Source organism: Lampris incognitus, chromosome 5 (genome assembly GCF_029633865.1).
Source record: "Lampris incognitus isolate fLamInc1 chromosome 5, fLamInc1.hap2, whole genome shotgun sequence".
Taxonomy (NCBI): domain Eukaryota; kingdom Metazoa; phylum Chordata; class Actinopteri; order Lampriformes; family Lampridae; genus Lampris; species Lampris incognitus.
In genome coordinates, this window is record NC_079215.1 from 2,625,742 (window position 1) to 2,647,786 (window position 22,045).

The window sequence follows — 22,045 nt, forward strand, 5'->3', positions numbered from 1 at the left end:
TAGTTCACATGACACAAACCCGAGTGTACCTGCTGCAGCCTGCAGAAGGGGGCCGGGGGGTTCAATGTCGCCCGTGTGATCCCACCCACCGTTTGATTTGACTGGTTTAACTGTCGGATTTGGGCGGGGTTAACCGGTGGCTTCATGGGTTTGGACGGGATTAAACTAGGTTAGGGATGGGTGGGTGGGATTAAATGGTCACTGTTGAACCCCGCCCCCTTCTGCAGGCTGCAGCCAGGTACCCCCACTATGAGCCAGGTACCCCCACTATTAGCCAAGTACCCCCACTATGAGCCAGTCTGTTTATATCCACTTCGTGTCAGGGGACACCTCTCCTGACAACATGTCAGTACTGAACAGAGAAGCAAAAACAAGACCAGGAACTCCAGCACTTTCAATAAAAACACTTTAATAGAGAAACAAAATTTAAAAAAAAAAAATTGAAACACAGTCTAAATCCTTTTTTATTATTATTATTACAACCACCACCAGTTGAAATGAAGAATAGTGAAACAGATCTATCCATCATTTTGTACCCACAGAGGGAGGAAACCAGTGAGAGAGGAGGGCCGGGGGAGAAGGTGTGCCACGGATTCACTGGAGGAGAGAAAACACAACGAGAAAAGAGATGTGGCGTCTTGGGAAAGGCTGAAACACAGTGCTCTCTACTGGCTGGGCAAAAGGTTGCTCCCTCCAGGTATGCCATACAACTTCTTTTTAAATGTTTGTTTTCCTTTAAAAAGGTAAAAGTGAACAGCTTTAGAAAAAAAGATCAGTTTAATCGAAAAGCAGAGTACACGTTACATGTGAATAACAGCCAGGTGAACACGTGAGTCGGAACACAGGAAATGACTTCAAGTTGGTTTCAGTTATGAAACGGAGCCGTGACGGCATGACACAGACACTTCTACTGAAATGATTCCCATCTCGACAGACAAATATGGATTCTTGGTATGTGTCACCCCCCCCCCCGAAAAAAACACATGACATCTCTAACATCGGTTACCTGCTTTTAAAATGGTAAGAAAAAAATAAATGTGGGAGTGAAGAAGCAGTGAAAGTGTTAATAGTGCAAAATTTAGAGGAAGCCGTGAGATCGGCGTTAGCAATTATAGAGAACTCCGCAGGAGAAGCACAATTCCACTGAGCCGCCCTTTCCCCCCCAAAGCTATCCAAAGGCTTAGAAAATGGCACGCGCCGGCCGGGGAGCAACCTCAGCTTTAGCCTGCTGAATTAATATTGGTAGGGAAAAAAAAAAAACAAAACAAAAACAAACCAAAAAAAAACTTACATGACCATTACAAATTTCAGTTACATGTTAGTAAAATATCATAATAGAATTGCTCATAATGTCACAAGTCATGGTACACATCAAATAATAAACCAAAATTTGACTTCTGTAAGGTGAGAAGCTTGATTTTTTTTTAGATTTTACTTTTTTCTCTCTCCACAAATCAATACAAACAAAAACAAGGGAAAAAAACCAGCCACGTCACCTCAACATGCACAGAATAAAAAGTTTTCACACAAAAAAAAGTTATTGTTGAACCACGAAGCACCGGTGACCTTACTGAAACTTAATGAAACCAACACCTTGCTGAGCTGCGACGTGATCAGAGAAGAGGGAAGGTCCGCCGGCAGCATGTGCTTTAATATACCTACTGCACGGTAACACACGTGTACTGCACGGTAACACATATGTGTCACATATGTACTGTACAGTAAAATGTCATGTTTTGTACAGTAACACACGTGTCATATGTACTGTACAGTAACACATGTACTGTACAGTAACACACGTCATATATGTACTGCACAGTAACACGTGTCATATATGTACTGTACAGTAACACATATGTGTCATACATGTATTGTACAGTAAAATAAGTTGTGTCAGAAACAGACAGGACAGAAATTCTCCTCTGTGTCACGTCGGCCAAAACACAATCTTACAAAATCAAGTGGAAAAAGTTACAAGATGTCGCAACTGCTAGCTGGGTCCTCGCTGTCCACGTCTAGATTATTTAAAATTTTCTTTTTTTTTTGTGAATTTGCATAATTAAAAAGGGCATACCTCTTCTTAGAATAGCTTCTATCAAAAAATTGAGGCGCTCCCAAAATCTTGTCTGCAAATACCTATAGAAAATGTTTATTTACAATTATGCTTTTTTTTTTTCCTTTTTCACCGATAAGTCAAAAAGACAAAACTGTTAAAATCTGGACATTTTGAATTTTTACCATTAAACTAACCGAAGTCGTGACGTTCCGTCATTCTCCCTCCGCGTGTTATTCGCCAACGGTTTCCGCGGGATTGTAAAAGATGCAACAGTAACCACGGTAACCAGCTGGCTTGTGAGTGGCATGAGCTGAAATGGCAGAGGTGTTAAACGACTCGTTAACCTACACAAAACGAGGCGGAGCGACAGATGTTTCTCTTCCGGTATCGCTCTTTCAAAAAGCAACAGAACTTTTTATTTGTACTTGTATTTGTTTTTTTTTTTTAATTTTTACTTGTATTTGTTTTTTTCCTACTGGCACCGCAGCAATCTTCTCCAGTCTGTAAGGTTTTGACTTTTTGGTGGCTGACTTCTCCAGATGAAGTCGGTGTGTGTGTAGAACCAAATAAAACAGGCTGGGCTTGATGGTTTTGACCAGAAGTGAGCGGCCTCACCACAACATAACATCGATCCTTAGCGGTCACCTCGCAACATGTACTGTAAAGCCCAACAACAGGGAAGGAAACATGACTTAACTGGGAACAGCGGGGAAAAGGAACCTAACATGAGGCACATGACACAAAACAATGCTTTTAGGTTGTGAGGACTACCAGAGAAAGAAACCGTTAAGATGTACACACACGAGTCATGAGCCATCCCTCTCATGAGGACACGAGATTTCTCGACTGCCATTGCATCCACTTTGTTTAACTCCACGAGTCGGAGCAGTTTAGTGAGCGGATCTCTTGGAGTGACCAGGAGAGCCGCTGCGACGCCACCGAGTCACTGTCGCACAGCAAGCAGGGAAGAGCCAGAGAGATGCACAGACCCTTCACCGTGACAGACCCTCCAGACATCACCACCACACGCCTTCTCTACACTTTCAGAGTCCCTTCAATCAATACAGCAGTAAACCGCAGCCTTACAACACCACCCGAAGGCCCCACCAGCACCACCATACACACCTTTTGTTCCCCTGCGATCGACAAAACATCCCGTCCCATCACTGTAGTAACAACCCCACTGGTGAAAAGCTTCTGACACACGCTGAATATCAACCTCGCTTTGGAGGCGGCGGCGGCGGAGGGAAACGGCTTCGCAAATTCATCGTTACGATGGAGCGACCCTCGTGCCACATCAAGAGACCCACGCCTGATCAGATGCGAGACTTTTTTTCCCCCCAAATAGTCAAATGTGACGAGGTTGCCATGTCCAAGTACACGTTCCATTCTGTCAGACGCAGCAGGTGGAAGGAAGGGAAGTGTGTGTGTACTGTCGCCGCAGCGCTCAGCTGAGCCGCGGTCCTCGTGTTCAGATGCACTTCTGATCGCATGTTACGAGAAAGTAGAAGTCACATGTACTACTGGGGTCACATAGTCACTGAGGGTGATTCTGCAGGTAAGAAGTATTAAGCGTCTGAAGCAAACGAAAGAGAGGCGGTTCTAAAGTAAAGGCTAGTCAGCGTGGTCGAGGAATTTAGTTTGTGGCGTACAGTTCAGTCATTTATTTTCTTTATATGTACAGAGAAGAGGAAAACGTATCTACTTCTATACAAGGTTCCATATAATTTCTGTGTCAGTTGACCACTTAGCTTTCATCCGTTACTACACCTCCAGTAGTAGAAAACCAAGACAAAGGAGTCCACTCGAGAAAAAGAAAGAAAGAAAGAAAAACAAACCAAAAAGAAAGAAAACACCTTCAACATAACAGTCAACATAACTTCAATAAGCTGAAACCTGCTGGCAGCTAAGTGGTCAACTAAGCCCTGCCTTTTTTTTTAATTTATTCATTTTTTATTTTTTTTTAACCTTTTTTTCATAGCATTACGTACATATACAAGTGTACATAATATAAGTATATATTCATATATACACAGTGAGTATGTATATATACCAGTAATGCATTCAATATATATACTTATGTCTTAATTCTTCACAGATATGTTAAACAGAGGAAGAGAATAGACGTTACAAATTAAAACAAAACAAAATAAATCCCTCCACCCATCCATCATCCGCTCACCCTGCTGTCAGGGTGGCGGGATGCGTGCAGCCTATCCCAGCAGTCACTGGGCGGCAGGCGGGGAGACACCCTGGACAGGCCGCCAGGCCGTCACGGGGGGAAAAACCAAAACAATAGATAGAAACAATTTGTAAAAGCACTTCATGTTTTTTCCCGATTTTGGTGAAAGTTTTGCGATTTTTTTTGTTTTTTTTTGTTTTGTGTGTTTTATGTCATCATCATTACTTACTTTGGGATGAAATTGGGGAGGTGACACTCATTTGAAGTAGGAATAATATCCACTGCTACCGTTTGAACTTCCAATACTCAGCTCTTGTAAGAAGGACAGTGGGTCGCTGTTCTTTTTAACCTGTTCGGGCCGAACGGCTCGGGGCTTGGGCGGGGCGCGTAGGGCACTAGCATAGGACATGGTGGGGGGCTTGCTCAGGTTTTGGGGCCCCTGGCTAGCTTCGGAGGGGGCCTGAGGCTGCTTGCTATTGCGCATGAGAGGGGGGAACTGTCCGAGGTGCTGGAGGGAGTTGAGGGAGTGGAGGTGTGGAGGTTGCTGAACCGCTGCGTCCGACTTCATCTGCTCCTCCGCTTGACGGAGGACCTTGGGGTTGACTGCCAGAACCAGGGAGGCGACAAAAAGGAGCAGACACAAGAGAGTAACGGGTTACAGCCATGGATGTTATGGACAGGTGTTAAAAAACAGTGGAAAGGTGAAAATCGATCAATAAACAACAAAGAGGAAGACTCTATTAGCTGACTGCCATGACATCAAAAAATACAGTGCAAACTTGTGGTACCCCCCCCCCCCCCCCCCGCAGAAACCATCATCATCACTCATGTCAACTAAGGACACCGAATTTGCACACATCTGCTTGCTGTCCACCAAGTCACCAGCAGGGTTATCTCTCACTCAGTGTATCACTCTCAGATATTTGTCAGAATAACTGTCATGGGGACTGTGTAACAAGCAGTGGCGGCTGGCCAGTACGGGGCGCTGGGGCACCGCCCCCTTCAAACATCAAGAGATGGAAATCTACTTAAACATGTTAAATATAATGTAGTTGTGTGATGCAAATAATGATGAAATAAAAGTGTTGTCAGTCTGTGAGCGCCTGTCAGCAGCATTACATATTGGTTCAAATGGTATTTGGTTGATTTCTGTCTGAATACATATACTTCCTGGGTGAGGGGCGCCGGCCAAACCATACCTTATGTAAGCCCTCAGACTTGTGGCGAGGAGGTGACCTGAGGCTGCTGTCTGATTGGCTTCTTCAGATTTTCCAGGGGGCGCAGTTCTCTGCGCCCCAGACACTCCCACTTTTATTGGCAGTGAATTGGTATTGTTTCAATGTTTTTGATCTAATGTCATTGGACAATTCTCGTGGCTGTCAATCATGTTCCCACCCACCACCATGCCTCGTCTCGACTGTCAATCATCCACCGTCTACCAACCCTGATAAAATCTATCAGCTACATGGTCCTTCTTTATAACTCTGTGACTGTGTGGACAGTAAAGCAGCTGTCAGGTGTGCTGCACCAAGATAAACTGCCCCCCCTCCAAAAAAATGTTTTAGCACCAGCCGCCACTGGTCACAACTGTACTTTATAATAGAGCATACTGTACTGTATAAAGAGGGGAGTGAGGGTGTGTATTAATCTACACTTGTGAGGACTTAATGTTCTAATAAGGATAATGAATTTACAAACTGCCTCCCTATAGAGGACATTTTTTAAGTCCCCACGAGGAACAGGATTATTTCCGAGCTAGGGTTACAGTTGAGGTTATACTTGGGCTTCGGTCTAGTATTAAAGTTAGGCATTAGAATTAGGCTCAAAGTTAAGGTTAAGTGTAAGTTTGGGTTGTTTTCGTCTTATTTTAAGGTTAGGGTCATGGCTGGGGTTAGTGAGAGTTACACAAACAGGATTTTGAGAATTTTTGTCCACACAAGGATATATAAACAAACGTGTACATATCTGTGTGTTTGCTTGTGTGCGTGTGTGTGTGTGGGCAGTAATTTATTTAGCAACTGAGATCATTTAGCATAAACACAAGTTCCATCATCAGTGTTTCTCCACAATACTTAACTTCCCTGCGAGACTGACAAAGTCTTGTCCCAACCCGAGATGCAGAGGAATGTCAAATGACAGTAATGGCCAACACTTACCCAGGAGTTCCCGTTGCTGAGTCAGTGTGCTGGCTCCATTACATGGAATGTTCTGGAACGGACCGGGGCCTCCGCCGTTACTGGGCCAGAGCTCAGGCGGAGGATAGCTGTAGGAAGTGTGTGGGTGCTGCTGATGCTGTTGGGTGTGGGGGTGAGGATGGGCGTGGTCCTGGGGGTCTGTTGCACAAGGCTGGGGCTGCTGGGACAGGGAGGTGTGGGTGTTGGCGACTGATGATTCCTCGGGGTAAGTGGAGGAGATACGGCGCTGATACAGGGGCCGACCTGGACCTCTGGGTTCATACTGTCCATGGACAGACAGAGGACAGAAGAATGAGGGACAGGTGGAGAAACAGAGAGGTTGTATGATAAGAGAGCTGACAGTGCTTCTGTTATGTTTTGCATGTAAAAAATGACTTATTTGATATTTTCTCTCCGCTGGCATTTTTGGAGCAACAGCCATGCAGAGTACTAGCGGTCTGAGATAGCTCCTCTGTATGCCACTTTTTATTGGTACCAGTGCCAAGTACCCAAAAATAATGGTGCCCAAAGGAGTGTATCGAGTCAGCCACAGAAGAAAGAGAAGAGGAAGGACGTTACATGTCGAATGCAAAGCTACGGGTGTTGAAGTATCAAGGTTAACACTGTCTAATGTTTAATTAGGTTGAATTAAAGGGTTGATATGTTGCTCAATATTACTGTCAGATGACACCATTGATCAGTCTTCCTCCAAAATATGAATGCTACCACAAAATTATCTTGCCAGTGTTGCACCAAAATCTGCAACCGCTGGGAATTCTGACTCGCACGTGAATAGTTCCTGCGTTTCAGGATCACATCTGTTTCGAATGGAAGACTGGGATTTGCGGTATGAAAATTAAATATTCATGAAATTAAAGGTAGAACGAGTAGGATGTGTTGGTTGCGGTTTGTAAACACATCATCTCAAGTTGGCCCCTCCCTGGCTCAACGACGCCAGGAGCACACGCCCCCTGACCGGAGTTGCCAGAACACATTCCAGTGTACAGGCCAACTCTGTGTCGCCCTTCATCCCCATCCTCTCCTTCAGTGCTCGACAGCTTTGTCTGCTTGGTGTTTCTCCTTGCTATATTTTCGTCTTTTCGGCGTCGTGTACGCCACTGTTACAGCTGCCTCTTGGATGTGTACTTATGATTTCGATCTGGTCGCTACGTTTTTGGCAGACAGAGCTCCAGTCTCAGCCTTTTTAAAGTACTGCTACATGTGCTCCCTCGTCTTTAGTTTGGAAATTTATATTTCAATCTACAGAGATATGTGGGGAAAAAAATCTGTGCATTTTTTACCCCCCCCCCCTTTTGCTCATCGTTCTCAATTCCACGTTACCCATTAGTTGCCATTGCGAAATAGTGGACTGAACCTTACCTCATCTACACTGTGGAGGGCTGTGGCTGCTGATGTTCGAGGGGACAGTGGGTGGTAGGAATCATGGCCAGGACCTTGACTCTGTTGTTGTTGTTGTTGTTGTTGTTGTTGTTGTTGCTGTTGCTGCTGGTGCTGATGGTGAAGCTGCATCAGGTGGACCTGCTCTTGCCTGCTGGGGTGAGCCAAGACTGGCAACCCATAGGGGAAGCCATGTCCTTGGTTCCCTAGCAGGTGGTTCTGTTGGGCTGGGGCAGCTACTGGGCCACCACCGTGGGACCAAGAGGTCTCTTGAAGAAGGTACTTGACTTGGGAAGGAGGGGGGGTAGTGGAGTGTGTTGGTGGCTGGTGTGGGAAGGTAGCAGAATTAAAGAGAGCATTTCCATGGTGGTGCTGCTGCTGCTGCTGCTGTTGCAGAGCTGGATTGCTCAGGAGGCTGTCATTAAGAAGATCATGGCCGGTATTGTGGCAGTTAGGGCCTGAGGAAAAGGGGCCAGTGTGATTGGAGGTGGCTGAAGGAGATGACGGGTCACCTGGGGAGCGAGACTGAGACTGGACTTGGCGGTATTGGAGGAGACGGGACTGAGGAGGGGGCTGCATTTCTGCTGCTTCCCTGGGGTCTGGTTGCTCCTGTGGTGCGATCTCCCTCAACAGGCCTGGGTATCTGGGGGTTGAAAGATTATCCCTTTAGTATTTAAACTTTTTGAAGCTGCTACATGGTTTTTGTTTTTTTTACCAATGAATTACCAGTCTGAATTTAATTATGATGCCTCTGTGTGACCAACCTATGAGACCATTAGCACAAAGATTAGATATTGCGATGATCCAGAATTGTTAAGGTTGGATTTTCTGCTAAATCTGACAAAATAATGTACAGCACACAGACAGGATGCACCGCCACAGTTACAGATATTAACCTTCTCTGTACTCTGTATCCTGCAACCACCACATCTCTCACGCTTCTCCTCAAAACTATGCACAAGCTGTACCATAAGGTGATTATAGGTCTCTGCAACAATGAAGTTTTCTTCCTTGAAAAATTACCGCTTCTGTCCACAATGTCGAGCGAAGTTCACAAAAACCCAAAGCTGCTTGTAGCAGCTAACATGGAAAAATAGCAACCTCTCAGACATTTTTAGAATAAAAAGGCAAAAAATAATATGGATAAATCAGGGAGGATGAGACAAACAAGAACTTCCTGACTGATAATAAGAAAAGACAAAGGAAACAACTGAGCTGAAGCACTGTCCCACCTGGGGAAGGGTGGTCCAGCAGGGGCAGCTGGATGGGCTTCATCCTCCATGTTGGCACTCAAGCCCCAACTGGCTGCCCGCAACAGCTGATGGGGAAAGCGGGTCAGGCCGGGCTGGTGCAGCTGGGCCAGCTGCTGAGGAAGGGGAAGGGGCATTCCTCCTTGAAGAAAAGGCCCAGCTGCCTCCCCCCACTGGCCAAGCCTGGCTGTCTGTTGCTGCTGCTGCTGGCTGAGGGCCTCCAGGGCCAGGTGACCCTGGAGGTCTGGAGGGAACACAGGATACGTTAGCTGTATGTTACCGAGCAGTGTCCTCGTGACATAGCATGTTGTGGTTTATGACATGACCTCTTGACATTGTTAATTTCCAATCTTGATAAATCTTCCTGTTCAAGTTCCACTGTCATACAAACAAACAAAGCAATGTTTGTCCATTGAGTAAGGCGACACCTACTGTTATTTTTGTCCAACAGAACAGACTATTAAAAATAAAGAAGTACAATATACAAGAATGATCCTATAGCTGTGGCTGTCCCAATGGCCTTGACCATTTATTCAAAGTATTTACTGCAGAAAATATAAAAGTGGTACTGGTATGTAATGCTTAATTAAGGAAAAATATTTTTCAAACTTTGTCATAAACACAAACTTTATTCCCTAAGACCTACTACCCTTGCGTAATTATGTGCCAACATGAAAGTGAAAGAGTGGATGAAGGCACCCGCTCATTATCCTCCACAACAGCAGACCCCCTAAAATGGGTCAAATTATTGGGACATTATATCAAAAAAGTCCTTTAACTCTAAGTAAAGCCCTCCATAGAAAAACACAACCAAGCCCAGTAATATTTTTGGGGTTAAAAAAAAAACTTTAACATGCAGTTTTATCCTAAACTAGGTTTAAAACTTTTTTCTTATCTTTGCATTTGAGTTCTGAGGATCTATTTGCATTATAAAATGTATATTTTTTGTTGCCTGACTCACCCAACCCATCTCCCAGGCTTCCATCTTGACTCTCTTCCCCAAAGGTGTTGGCTCTGCTGGGCTGTGACAGGCCCGGATGGTGGCTCCCTTGGTGGCTCATTGGGGCCCTAATGGAGCTATTCATCTCCTCGCCCCCTCCAGTCTCTGGCCCATCCAAAGTGGGGGACTGAACAGCCCTGTGGGGAGGTATTGGCCCACTGAAGAAAGAAGGGTTGTGGCTGCCGCTAGTATAAGCAGGGCTAAGCTGTTGCTGCTGCTGTTGACTTTGCTGGGCCATTCCCGGGTGCTGCGGCTGGCCGACTCGAAAGGGAAGTCTGGAGACGGGATATTGAGGGGGGAATGCTCTCCCCACCGCTGGGTGTGGCGTGAAAGCTGGGTTGTGGTGTGCCAGGTGGTAGTTAAGGGGTCTTTGGGCTGCTGATGGGTCTTTTCGTTGAAGCACTGCACTGGGGAAGCATCCTAGTCCATCATTCTGAGAGTCTAAAGCTCGACTCTGGCCTGGTTCTAAATCTCCCTGTAGAGAACATGAAGACCATTAAATGAAAACCTTGAGCATGGCAACTATTGCTTATCTACTTATCGTTAAGCATTTACCAAATTAGCTCCACTTTTGGCAATTTGACTTTACTTTTTTCCATTAAAAGAAAAAAAAAGATCAATTGAAAAAAAATAAAATAATAGAAAACCTGCCTGTTTGTCCTTTGTGTCAGCAGTTTTCCTCTCTGGTGTCTGCAGACGGCTTGGTTCCGACTTTGGACAGCCCTCTAATTTACCTAAGAAGGTTAGGTTTAAGATTAAGGTAAAGCCATACAAATCCTACATCTATCCATAAACTGTATTTCATTATTTTTTTTTTAACTTTTCGGCAAATAAGTTTGTCTTACATGTCATAAAAATGATTTTGAATTGACTAGCGTAGTATCTGAATAATTGGATGGCGCACCATTTCTGATGGGATCAGCCTGTAGCTCCTTGTCAGGACTGGGCTGGCCCACTCCGAGTTGAGAGGGGTGGGCCATTCCACTGTACGGGATGGGGGAGCCTCGGTTCTGAGCCTGCAGCAGATTAAAGTTGTAGGCCATGGCTGCCTGGTGGCTCATGATGCGAGGGTCCATGGGAAAGCGATTCTGGTAACTTGGCCAAGGCAACTGGGGCAGAAGATAAAATTAAGATGCGGAGAAGATTATAGATGAGAAGAAGTTGGATTTTTGAAAATGTCCATTATATATACATACATGTGGTGAATTTACACACTTAAAATCTTACACATGGTTAAGAATCCCAATTACTTGACCAGTTTGGGTAGCTTGATGTTATAACATGTGTAGATACATTTACAATAAAAATTATACTAACTTCAGCTTTTCTTTGTTTCCAAGATGTAATGACCTGTTCTTATACACTACATGGCCAAAGGCATGTCGACACCCCTTCTAATTAGTGGGTTCGGTTATTTCAGCCACACCCATTGCTAACTGACACATAAAATCAAACATACAGCCATGCAGTCTCCATAGATAACACTGGCAGTAGAATGGGTTGCACTGAGGAAGCTCAGTAGCAGTCATAGGATGCCACCTTTCCAACAAGTCAGTTTGTCACATTTCTGCCCAACTAGGTCTGCCCCGGTCAACAGTAAATGCTGTTATTGTGAACTGGAAATGTCTCGAGAGCAACAACAGCTCAGCCGTGAAGCGGTAGAACACACAAGACCACATAACAGGACCCCTAAGTGCTGAAGCATAGTGCGTAAAAATCTGTCTTCAGTTGCAGCGCTCACTACCGAGTTCCCAACTGCCTCTGGAAGTAACGTCAGCACAAGAACTGTTCATCACGAGCTTCATGAAATGGGTTTCCATGACCGAGTAGCCGCACACAATCCGAAGATCACCATGCACAATGCCAACCGTTGGCTGAGTGGTGTCAAGCACACCGCCATTTGACTCTGGAGCAGTGGAAATGCATTCTCTGGAGTGATGAATCATGCTTCACTATCTGGCAAGCTGACAGACCAAGATAGGTTTTTGAGGATGCCAAGAGAATGCCACCTGCCAGAATGCATATGGTCTGGGGCTATTTTTCATGCTTTGGGCTAGGCCCCTTAGTTAAAGTGAATGGAAATCTTAATGTTACAGCATACGCTGACATTCTAGAGAATTGTGTGTTTGTAGCAACAGTTTGGCAACTTTCCTGTTTCAGCATAACAATGCGCCCGTGCACAAAGCAGGGTTAGAAAAGACATGATTTTCCGAGTTTTGTGTGGAAGAACTTGACTGGCCTGCACAGAGCCCTGACCTCAACCACCATCCAGTACCTTTGGGATGAATTGGATTCTGACTGAGCCAGGCCTTCTCCCCCACATCAGTGCCTGATCTCACTAATGCTATTGTGGCTGAATGGGAGTGAATCCCTGCGGCCATGTTCCAAAATCTAGTGGAAAGCCGTCCCAGAAGAGTGGAGGCAGTTATAGCAGCAAAGGGGAGGCGAACTCCATATTAATGCTCATGGCTGTGGAACGAGATGTTCAACAAGCACATCTGGGTGTGATGCTTTGGGTGTCCATACTTTTGTGTTGTGTATCAACTGGAAATAAATAAATACTTGGAGTCAACTGTCCGAAGTAACGGGGGGTACACAAGAGAGGTGAAGAAGAGAGTGCAGGCAGGGTGGAGTGGGTGGAGAAGAGTGTCAGGAGTGATGTGTGACAGAAGGGTACCAGCAAGAGTTAAAGGGAAGGTTTACAAGATGGTAGTGAGACCAGCTATGTTGTATGGTTCGGAGACAGTGGCACTGATGAAAAGACAGGAGGTGGAGCTGGAGATGGCAGAGTTGAAGATGCTAAGATTTGCGTTGGGTGTGATGAAGAAGGACAGGATTAGGAAGGAGTATATTAGAGGGACAGCTCAGGTTGGACGGTTTGGAGACAAAGCAAGAGAGACAAGGTTGAGATGGCTTGGACATGTGTGTAGGAGAGATGCTGGGTATACTGGGAGAAGGATGCTGAATATGGAGCTGCCAGGGAAGACCAAAGAGGTTTATGGATGTGGTGAGGGAGGACATGCAGGTGGCTGGTGTGACAGAGGAAGATGCAGAGGACAGGAAGAGATGGAAACGGATGATCCGCTGTGGCGCCCCCTAACGAGAGCAGCCGAAAGAAGTAGTAGTTGTATCAGCGGGAAATAAGGGACACTGTCCAAAAAACAAGGCAAAACAAGGCATTCTATTAAAAGATGGATGGACTTGGCTATACACAAGCATATTTGTACAGGCTGGCACATGGCTGACTTATATGCATACGCTTAAGTGGTGAATTCACACAGAAACAGCGAGTTTGATATAGAAAGGAGTGAGCAACATGTCAAGAGGTTTGACTGAGGACAGGCTGGTTCAACTTGCACTATAAATGTCAGAGCATTGGGTTGATAAGCTCAAGAGACAGGTGATATGGAAGTGTGTCTGCTCACATATTCCAGCAGTGGAAGTAGTTTTCTAAGGAGAAAAGGACCTGACAGAAATATTGACATAGTCGTGTTGGATGACAGCTATTAGACTTCATACGGTACCCTGCCACATGTTGGCCATTGTCTGAGAGGAATAGCTTTATTCACCCAGATGGAAATGATACAAGAAAAAAAATGGCATCCCCCCACATATGTGCTCACATACAACATACATAAATATATACTCATAAAGGTATAAAGATGTGATGAGATGAGATGTGTAGAAATTGATTAATAGATAGGGTAGACAGTGAAATTGATGGTTGTGGCATTGCCAAAAAGTAAAAAATATGCACATTATCTCAGACATAATCATTTATGTAGGCGAAATACAAACAATAAAAACATTTTCAAAGAAAACTGACATGTCTATGTGCACAGCATGGTGGGATTCTCCCTAACAGATAAAATAGAGAACACATCACGTGTAAGTCAGTGATGTGTGGATATGTTAACAGCAGCAGACTCACGGGCAGGGGCATGGACATGACCATGTTTCCCCCGTAGATGGCTGGAACATAAAGGATGCTGGCGCCTGTATGGGGGTCTATCCGCTGAACGGGGCTCGGGGACTTGCCCATGCCAGCCGGTGTGCCACCCAGGGGTGGTGTGAACGCACGAATGGGATTCCCCATCAGCACAGCTGGGTTGGCCTGGACTGTAATGAGAGGAGGAGAAAGTTGAACACTCATCAGTTTGGCTAAACGTTGTGCCAAGGTTGTATTTAATATGGTGCAGAAAGTGTCTTATTAGGCCATGTATGATGATGGAAGAGATGACAGGATATCAAGAGCTACTCGCCAAGTTGTGCTATGAAAAGGTAAAAGGCTACCCCCCCCCCTTTTTCTCCGAACTGTACCTGGCCAATTACCCCACTCTTCCGAGCCGTCCCGGTCTCTGCTCCACCCCCTCTGCCGATCCGGGGAGGGCTGCAGACTACCACATGCCTCCTCCCATACATGTGGAGTCACCAGCCGCTTCTTTTCACCTGACAGTGAGGAGTTTCACCAGGGGGACGTAGCGCATGGGAGGATCACGCTGTTCCCCCCCAGTTCCCCCTCCCCCCTGAACAGGCACCCTGACTGACCAGAGGAGGCGCTAGTGCAGCGACCAGGACACATACCCACATCCAGCTTCCCACCCACAGACACGGCCAATTGTGTCTGTAGGGACGCCAAACCAAGCTGGAGATAACATGGGGATTCGAACTGGCGATCCCTGTACAAAATACTTTTCTATCCAACTGCAAATGGTCAAACAAAAAAAAGAAAAACTAAATAAATGAAAATATATAAAATAAAAATTAACATGCAAAATCCCAAAGTAAATAGTCAAGAAGAAGGTAAAAGTAAACAAGCTGCCGCCTGATCTGATAGAGATCATGTTCTCTCTGGGTCCATCTCGAAATGATGCCCGAGCTCTGATCAAGCAAAACATAAGTAGTGTAAATGGAGCGATGTAAGCCTCCATCTACAAGGCTGAGCAGCTAAATCTGACCTTTCTTTCCCCAGTAGATCATATTAGCAGCTATACTACACCCCCCCCCCCCAAATATCCTGCTCTGAACGGGCTGTCATGCATCCATCATGAGAGCTGCATTAGCTCATCAAGCTGTTAGCTGGTACATGCATGTGTGTGGGTGTATCTACAAGTGTGTTGTCGTGTGTGCATCTCTGTATGTGTTTGTGAGTTCCAGGGGGCAACTGGCAGAGGAATGGTGGTGGCTATGGGGTACATGTTAAACATGTTTATCACACCGACAGCTGACACCTACGTGGGAGGTTTTCTCAGTGCGTCCAGCCCCTTGTCTCGCCTTTGCCGCCGCCTGTTCTACATCGTCCTGGCTATGTTCTCTCTACCACGTGTCACGCTGGGCTGAGGCGTTTACCACACAGTGACAAAACCCGGACTGACAGCACTGCTCTGCGTGTGAGGGCTGGCGATGGGATCTTATGTCGATGACAGGTTTTTCCTACACCGAAATTAAAGCGAGTTTAACTAACTCACTACCAGAGCCAAGATGTTACAAAAGTAAACTCTAGAATCTGCCCCCTACTGTGCATTTAGAGGTGTTTCTGGTGGAGCGGCATGTCCACCAGCGGAGCCCCGTTAAGCAGCAGGAGTGACAAGTGAGTTTTAAATCCTTCACTACAAACCATCTGTTTTCCATGGATCTGACACCCTCACCTCTGTTCTCCATACGCCTGCTCACCAAAACTCTGCTCTGCTCTGCGTAACAGTACTCATCGTTATGGATATGATCTGGGCTGCGATAGTAAAGATAAGATAGTAATGTCAAACAGGAAATGATGCTGGGCTGCTGTTGCACCAAGCACAGGGGAGCCGTTAGGGTGTCCGGGTAGTGTGGCAGTCGATCTGTCCATCCATCCATTATCCAAACCACTTATCCTGCTCTCAGGGTCGCGGGGATGCTGGAGCCTATCCCAACGGTCTATTCCGTTGCCTACCAACATGGGGATCGCCAGTTTGAATCCCTGTGTTACCTCTGGCTTGGTTGGGCGTCCCAACAGACACAATTGGCTGTGTCTGCAGGTGGGAAGCCCAATGTGGGTATGTGTCCTGGTTGCTGTACTAGCGCCTCCTCTGGTCAGTCGGGGTGCCTGTTTGGGGAGGAGGGGGGATAGCGTGATCCTCCCACATGCTACGTCCCCCTGGTGAAACTCCTCACTGTCAGGTGAAAAGAAGCGGCTGGTGACTCCACATGTATGGGAGGAGACATGTGGTAGTCTGCAGCCCTCCCCGGATCAGCAGAGTGGGTGGAGCAGAGACCGGGACGGCTCGGAAGAGTGGGGTAATTGGCCAAGTACAATTGGGGGAGAAAAAGGGGGGAAAATACACACAAAAAACCAAAACAAAACTAATCTTATCTTATCAATAAGGTCAGTTTGTCCAGATTCCCGTTGTAAAAATCAAACATGGTTGATATTATCATGACGACTGCGGCCGGTTAACGGCTCGGTCAGGAGGGGGGCGATTTGAGTCTTAAACGCCCGCACACTATAAGGTAAGACTGGCCAACTGTCCTCGGTGACCTGGCCTATTCTGCGCAGACCGGTGGAGACACGCCTCCATCTTGACAATCAGTCATCGAGGCCACGGTGGGGTTATAAGCCATGGTCATTTTTGTGTGCAATTCCTTTTTCATTTTTGTAGTTACACATATGACCTGCACATCTGAAAATATCTGAGTGTCATCAGTACTGACAACGTACTAAAAAATATTCACAGTGAAATAAATGGATTCTGTCTGTTTACAGAATTGCTGAGCTGTTGTTGGTCAGGAATTAGTTAAAATTTTAACTGTAACTAAATTAACTTTTTAAATTATGATTACGTTACTTAAACTCTAAAGGCATGAATGATAGTTCATGAAACAACAGAGAATTTCTAAAACTACATTACTACTCTTTCTCAAGTACTTTTGGTGAAGGATACATTACTACTCTTTCTCAAGTACTTTTGGTGAAGGATACATTACTACTCTTTCTCAAGTACTTTTGGTGAAGGATACATTACTACTCTTTCTCAAGTACTTTTGGTGAAGGATACATTACTACTCTTTCTCAAGTACTTTTGGTGAAGGATACATCTTGTACCCTAGTAAAGTTTCCATAATGTAATCACGCTTTTACTCAAGTACAATTTTTCAGTGCTCGGCCCATTTCTGCCCAAGAGATTTCACAACTGGCCGTGTTTACTACAGCAAACTACAGACGGTTCACGTTTACTACAGCAAACTACAGACGGTTCACGTTTACTACACCAAACTACAGATGGTTCACGTTTACTACACCAAACTACAGACGGTTCACGTTTACTACAGCAAACTACAGACGTTTCACGTTTACTACACCAAACTACAGATGTTTCACGTTTACGTTTCACGTTTACTACAGCAAACTACAGACGTTTCATGATTACTACAGCAAACTACAGACGTTTCATGTTTACTACACCAAACTACAGACGTTTCACATTTACTACACCAAACTACAGACGTTTCATGATTACTACACCAAACTACAGACGTTTCACGTTTACTACACCAAACTACAGACGTTTCATGATTACTACACCAAACTACAGACGTTTCATGATTACTACACCAAACTACAGACGTTTCATGATTACTACACCAAACTACAGACGTTTCATGTTTACTACACCAAACTACAGACGTTTCACGTTTACTACAGCAAACTACAGACGGTTCACGTTTACTACAGCAAACTACAGACGTTTCATGATTACTACACCAAACTACAGACGTTTCACGTTTACTACACCAAACTACAGATGTTTCACGTTTACGTTTCACGTTTACTACAGCAAACTACAGACGTTTCATGATTACTACACCAAACTACAGATGTTTCACGTTTACTACACCAAACTACAGACGTTTCATGTTTACGTTTCACGTTTACTACACCAAACTACAGATGTTTCACGTTTACGTTTCACGTTTACTACAGCAAACTACAGACGTTTCATGTTTACTACACCAAACTACAGATGTTTCACGTTTACGTTTCACGTTTACTACACCAAACTACAGACGTTTCATGATTACTACACCAAACTACAGACGTTTCACATTTACTACACCAAACTACAGACGTTTCATGATTACTACACCAAACTACAGACGTTTCATGATTACTACACCAAACTACAGACGTTTCACGTTTACTACAGCAAACTACAGACGTTTCACGTTTACTACAGCAAACTACAGACGTTTCACGTTTACTACACCAAACTACAGACGTTTCACGTTTACTACACCAAACTACAGACGTTTCACGTTTACTACAGCAAACTACAGACGTTTCACGTTTACTACAGCAAACTACAGACGTTTCACATTTACTACACCAAACTACAGACGTTTCATGTTTACTACACCAAACTACAGACGTTTCATGATTACTACAGCAAACTACAGACGTTTCATGTTTACTACACCAAACTACAGACGTTTCATGTTTACTACACCAAACTACAGACGTTTCACGTTTACTACAGCAAACTACAGACGTTTCACGATTACTACAGCAAACTACAGACGTTTCACGTTTACTACAGCAAACTACAGACGTTTCACATTTACTACAGCAAACTACAGACGTTTCACGTTTACTACACCAAACTACAGACGTTTCACGTTTACTACACCAAACTACAGACGTTTCACGTTTACTACAGCAAACTACAGACGTTTCACGTTTACTACAGCAAACTACAGACATTTCATGTTTATGACAGCAAACTACAGACGTTTCACGTTTACTACACCAAACTACAGACGTTTCACGTTTACTACACCAAACTACAGACGTTTCATGTTTACTACAGCAAACTACAGACGTTTCACGTTTACTACACCAAACTACAGACGTTTCATGTTTATGACAGCAAACTACAGACGTTTCATGGTACAAAGATGTAATCCCTTCACGCCACCTGCCTCATGAAGGACTATCTTTTTTTCTTTTTGATCCCCCCCCCCCTTTTTTTTTCTCCCCAATTGTACCCGGCCAATTGCCCCAGTCTTCTGAGCTGTTAAGGTCATTGCTCCACCCCCCCTCTGCCGATGTGGAGTCGCCAGCCACTTCTTTTCACCTGACAGTGAGGAGTTTCACCAGGGGGACGTAGCACGTGGGAGGATCACGCTATTCCCCCCAGTTCCCCCTCCCTCCTGAACGGGCGCCCTGACCGACCAGAGGAGGCGCTAGTGCAGCGACCAGGACACATACCCACATCCGGCTTCCCACCCGCAGACACGGCCAATTGTGTCTGTAGGGACGCCCGACTAAGCCGGAGGTAACACGAGGATTTGACCTGGCGATCTCCATGTTGGCAGGCAATGGAATAGACTGCTACACTACCCGGACGCCCCATAAAGGACCATCTTTAAATATTATAAAATCTGGAGGGGTTGAAGTCTCGTTTTGTATCATAAAATAGAGAGCGCAATTCAAACTTGAATTTTCCATATGGTGCCCCAGCAGGCCTTTGGGTGGTGTTTGGAAAGCCTTTGGGTGGTGTTTGGAAAGTGTTTGGGTGGTGTTTGGAAAGCCTTCGGGTGGTGTTTGGAAAGAGTTTGGTTCATTTTCTCTCTACTTGTAATGCTTAACCTTTGCAACTGGATGACAAGCAGGGGCTAAAGGAGGTAGCAAGGCACACTTACCGAATCCTTCAGGTGGAAAGTGCTCCGTGTGGTTCGCATGTTTCCCCTGGAAGAAAAAACACAAGAAAAGTATTAAAAAAGAACACGGGTAGAAACAGAGGAGGTAGAGACAGAAATAGAAAAGAAGGGAAGAAAGAAAGAGAGCAAGGCAGAGAGAAAGAGCAAGAAAGACAACATGACCAAGGTAGAGAATGAAAGAAAGTGTTAGCATGTATTTCCCCTCTACTCTGTTCATTATGGTAAAGTGGGGTCCCCTTTGACCCTGGGGACGCAGGCGGGAGGTTTCTGGTGGATAAAACAGCGGCCACAGGGTGTTGCTGGGGTGAACTAAATAAACATCATGTTTATTAGTAATAACAGAAAGAAAAAAAGAGAGAAAGCAAGCATGAGGGTAGAGAGAAGGAACAAGAAAGAAAGACCAAGAAAGAATGCAGGAAAGAAAGAGAGCAACACCGATGCAGAGCAAGAGAGCCAGAAAGAGACAGAATGGGAAAACAAGGAAGAAAGAAAAAGAACAAGCAAGTGGAGCGGCTAAGGGGCATGTAACCAGGTGCAGTCAAGTGCCCACTTGCCCCCCCAACTGTCAAACAGCAATGGGAGCAACATGGGCGCAATGCTGGCAGAAAACAGGGTTTCAACCGGCCAGCAGAGTATGGCTAAATGGACTCACGGTAGGGGGGTGGCATGCACAAATCTACTTTCTAACAATAAACAACTGACACTGAAAACCACAGTCTGCACTGGGGGGAGGCTGGATCAGTACAAATTAAAATGCAGCCTTCTTCTACGACCTCTGACCTTACTGTGTGGGAGGATTCAAAAAACAGGAAAATAAATAGTCAAGTGGCGATTATGCAAATGTGGCAGTGCTCTTAGTGTTCTGGCACGGCAGGTTTGTCCCTTGAGAGCAGTACCTCACCGTAGTACAGTAGTATTTTGAGTTTGAGAGCAGTACCTCACCGTAGTACAGTAGTATTTTGAGTTTGGGAGTAGCACCTCCCTGTAGTACAGTATTATTTTGAGTTTGGGAGCAGTACCTCACCGTAGTACAGTAGTATTTTGAGTTTGAGAGCAGTACCTCAACGTAGTACAGTAGTATTTTGAGTTTGAGAGCAGTACCTCACTGTAATACAGTATTATTTTGATTTTGGGAGCAGTACCTCACCGTAGTAAAGTAGTAGTTTGAGATTGAGAGCAGTACCTCACTGTAGTACAGTATTATTTTGAGTTTGAGAGCAGTACCTCACTGTAGTACAGTATTATTTTGAGTTTGGGAGCAGTACCTCACCGTAGTAAAGTAGTATTTTGAGTTTGAGAGCAGTACCTCAGTGTAGTACAGTATTATTTTGAGTTTGAAAGCAGTACCTCACTGTAGTCCAGTATTATTTTGATTTTGGGAGCAGTACCTCACTGTAGTAAAGTAGTAGTTTGAGTTTGAGAGCAGTACCTCACTGTAGTACAGTATTATTTTGAGTTTGAAAGCAGTACCTCACTGTAGTAAAGTAGTATTTTGAGTTTGAGAGCAGTACCTCACTGTAGTCCAGTATTATTTTGAGTTTGAAAGCAGTACCTCACTGTAGTCCAGTATTATTTTGAGTTTGGGAGCAGTACCTCACTGTAGTAAAGTAGGAGTTTGAGTTTGAGAGCAGTACCTCACTGTAGTCCAGTATTATTTTGAGTTTGGGAGCAGTACCTCACTGTAGTAAAGTAGTATTTTGAGTTTGAGAGCAGTACCTCACTGTAGTCCAGTATTATTTTGAGTTTGGGAGCAGTACCTCACTGTAGTAAAGTAGTATTTTGAGTTTGAGAGCAGTACCTCACTGTAGTACAGTATTATTTTGAGTTTGGAAGGGCAGGAACCAACTGTGCAACATGCAAGCTCACACACAGTGCCTGCCAAATGTACAGGAGAATTTAGCAAATTCTACCTATTTGCCAATGAGTACAGGTAAAGTGGGTTAAAAGGGGAAAAAAAATAATGGCACTGCTGCTCTCAACTACAGGTTTTCCAAGGCAGAGTCAACTTTAACTTAAAACCAAGGCAAAATCAAAACATCTGTATTGCACAATACCTCAAGTACCATTTTCAGTTGTTTGAAATTGCGGCCATTCCACAAATCAAACACTTCTAGCTGCATAATAAGGGTGAAATCTAATGTGCAGCTGAGTAACCTGTGGTTATCCCCAGTTGATGCCATGGCCAGACCACAGCTGAGCTCTTAGACGGGGAAACTCAAAGTATGACATTATGATGTAAAATGCACCATGCATTATGCAGCTTATCCTACATAGACAACACATTAAAGGTTG

At 44.9% G+C, this 22,045-nt stretch overlaps 1 protein-coding gene across 1 annotated transcript in view; it reads right to left on the bottom strand.

Moving 5' to 3' along the window:
* Positions 1-398: 398 nt before the first annotated feature.
* The window catches only part of helz (helicase with zinc finger), a 147,263-nt gene continuing 125,616 nt past the window's right edge, over positions 399-22,045 (bottom strand). The window contains exons 25-33 of the mRNA XM_056280764.1: positions 19,736-19,781; positions 13,992-14,179; positions 10,965-11,169; positions 10,708-10,794; positions 10,022-10,531; positions 9,043-9,304; positions 7,793-8,453; positions 6,395-6,695; positions 399-4,841 (exon numbers count right to left, since the gene is read on the bottom strand). Of these exons, the coding sequence (XP_056136739.1) occupies positions 4,495-4,841; positions 6,395-6,695; positions 7,793-8,453; positions 9,043-9,304; positions 10,022-10,531; positions 10,708-10,794; positions 10,965-11,169; positions 13,992-14,179; positions 19,736-19,781 (2,607 nt within the window). The 3' untranslated portion in view covers positions 399-4,494. The remainder of the gene's footprint in view (positions 4,842-6,394; positions 6,696-7,792; positions 8,454-9,042; positions 9,305-10,021; positions 10,532-10,707; positions 10,795-10,964; positions 11,170-13,991; positions 14,180-19,735; positions 19,782-22,045) is intronic.